The sequence below is a fragment of the Gavialis gangeticus genome, unplaced genomic scaffold (assembly GCF_001723915.1).
Source record: "Gavialis gangeticus isolate Ggan-Ray unplaced genomic scaffold, GavGan_comp1, whole genome shotgun sequence".
Taxonomy (NCBI): Eukaryota; Metazoa; Chordata; order Crocodylia; family Gavialidae; genus Gavialis; species Gavialis gangeticus.
The window spans coordinates 11,061,565-11,063,220 of NW_017729018.1; the positions used below are offsets into that span (position 1 = coordinate 11,061,565).

The following is a 1,656-nucleotide window of genomic DNA, read 5'->3' on the forward strand; positions in this document are numbered from 1 at the left end:
GCTGATTCCCATCACCCCGGCATTGAGCCAGCCCCATGCATGGGCACGAGCGCTTGGAGGCGGCAGGGGCGGGTGGTCCAGGGGGGATGGAGGGGCTGGACCGCCCGCGTGGGTCCCCAGCTCTGCCAGGTCGGAGGGCTGCAGGTTGGGGGGTCTTGGTTTGGGGGCGAGTCTCCTCCAGGCCGGGCCCCGGGGTCTCAGCAGCGGCAGGGTTAACCGTGGAGGCGCAGGGAGTAAACAGTAGATGGCTGATGGGGATTTTCCATTCCTGTCATGCCTCATTATCTCCCGGAGGGGCGGAACCGCCTTTCAAGTCCAGGCCCCAGGAGGCTGCAGGATTTGGCTGTTGGTTTAATGTAGCGGGTGTGCAAACATCTCGCCTAGGGACCGTCTGCCAAGAGGCAGCTCCCCTTCCTCCCATGGAGGTGCGGGAAGGGAGGGCAGGGCAGGGGGCTGGTTCCTCTGCCCCCAGACATCCTCTCCCCCCTCTCCGTCTTTTGCAAAGTGGGTCGTTGCAAGGCCCGCCTGCCCCCCAGAGCTGGGCGCACCCTGCTGCCAGCCCCCCTGGCTGGGCGGGGGTCTGGGGCTTTTCTGGCTGGGGTTTTGGGGGGTTGTTTTTACCCCCCCCCCTTCCTCCATCACCGCCAGTGCAGGAATCAGTGGCCCAGGTGGGGAGGATGTGCTAGGGGCTGCACGTGGCCGGACGAGGCTGGGCCTGGGGGGCGGTGCGGACCCCCAGCTCCGTGCCAAGGGGTCTGTGCCCGGAGAAGGGCAGGGCGGTGCGGCCAGCTGGGGCCTCTCCAGCTCTTTCGTAAGCTCTTTAAGAGCATTTATGGAATTAAGCCCCGTAATCTCCTTCCTCTCCCCCTGCGGCGAGTAAAGATCATCCCCGGCTCACCCAGGGGGAAGCTGCCGCCTGGGGGAGCCTGGGATCGATCCCAGGCATCCTGAGCATGGCCCACCCATGTCTGCCCACTGCACCTCGCTGCCTCGCAGGGCTGGCCACATGCATGCCCTGTGCATGTCCGCGTCTCTGCCTCGGGACCTGGCTTTTGCACCGTGCTGCACCCTGGGGGGGTGGGACTGGGGGATCCGCTGCACCCGACTGGGGCTGCCCCGAGTCACAGGCCGAGGGGCATCCTCCAACACGCGCCATCCTCTTGCCCCCTGCTCAGAGCCTGTCGGCCTCGCCGCCCGAGAGCCTGCCGGACGAGGAGAGGCCGGGCGGCGCCGGCCTCAAGCGCAAACGGGAAGACAAGGACCTGGCAGGACATTATGTGAGTGCGGCCTGCAGCATGGCCCAATGGGTAGAGCACCCAGGGAGCCTTCACTTCCCCTTGCACAGACAGGCCGGCTAAGCTGGTGTCGCTCCCTCCCTGCCTCAGTTTCCCCTTTAACAACGTGAGCTGCCATCGGGGGGCTCAGACCCTCTCGCCGATGCCTTGTCTAATTAGACCGAAGCTCACCGGCTCCGTTAGGTGTACGGCGCCGAGCACGCCGGATCCCACCCTGAATCCCGGTTCACGAATGGGCTTTCCCGTGCTTCTTCCTGGCTTTAAAATGCAGCGGGAAATATTGGGCGGGGGGCAAGGTGGGGGAGCGCCGGCACCGTCTGGCTCCCTGGCTCGGGTAGCGCGGGTGTCGTCGCCATGCTAG

At 65.9% G+C, this 1,656-nt stretch overlaps 1 protein-coding gene across 1 annotated transcript in view; it reads left to right on the forward strand.

Annotated features, from left to right (window-relative positions):
* The window catches only part of TLE2 (transducin like enhancer of split 2), a 38,483-nt gene that overhangs the window by 25,482 nt on the left and 11,345 nt on the right, over window positions 1-1,656 (forward strand). Inside the window, exon 9 of the mRNA XM_019513485.1 lies at window positions 1,176-1,277. Coding sequence (XP_019369030.1) covers window positions 1,176-1,277 — 102 coding nt within the window. The remainder of the gene's footprint in view (window positions 1-1,175; window positions 1,278-1,656) is intronic.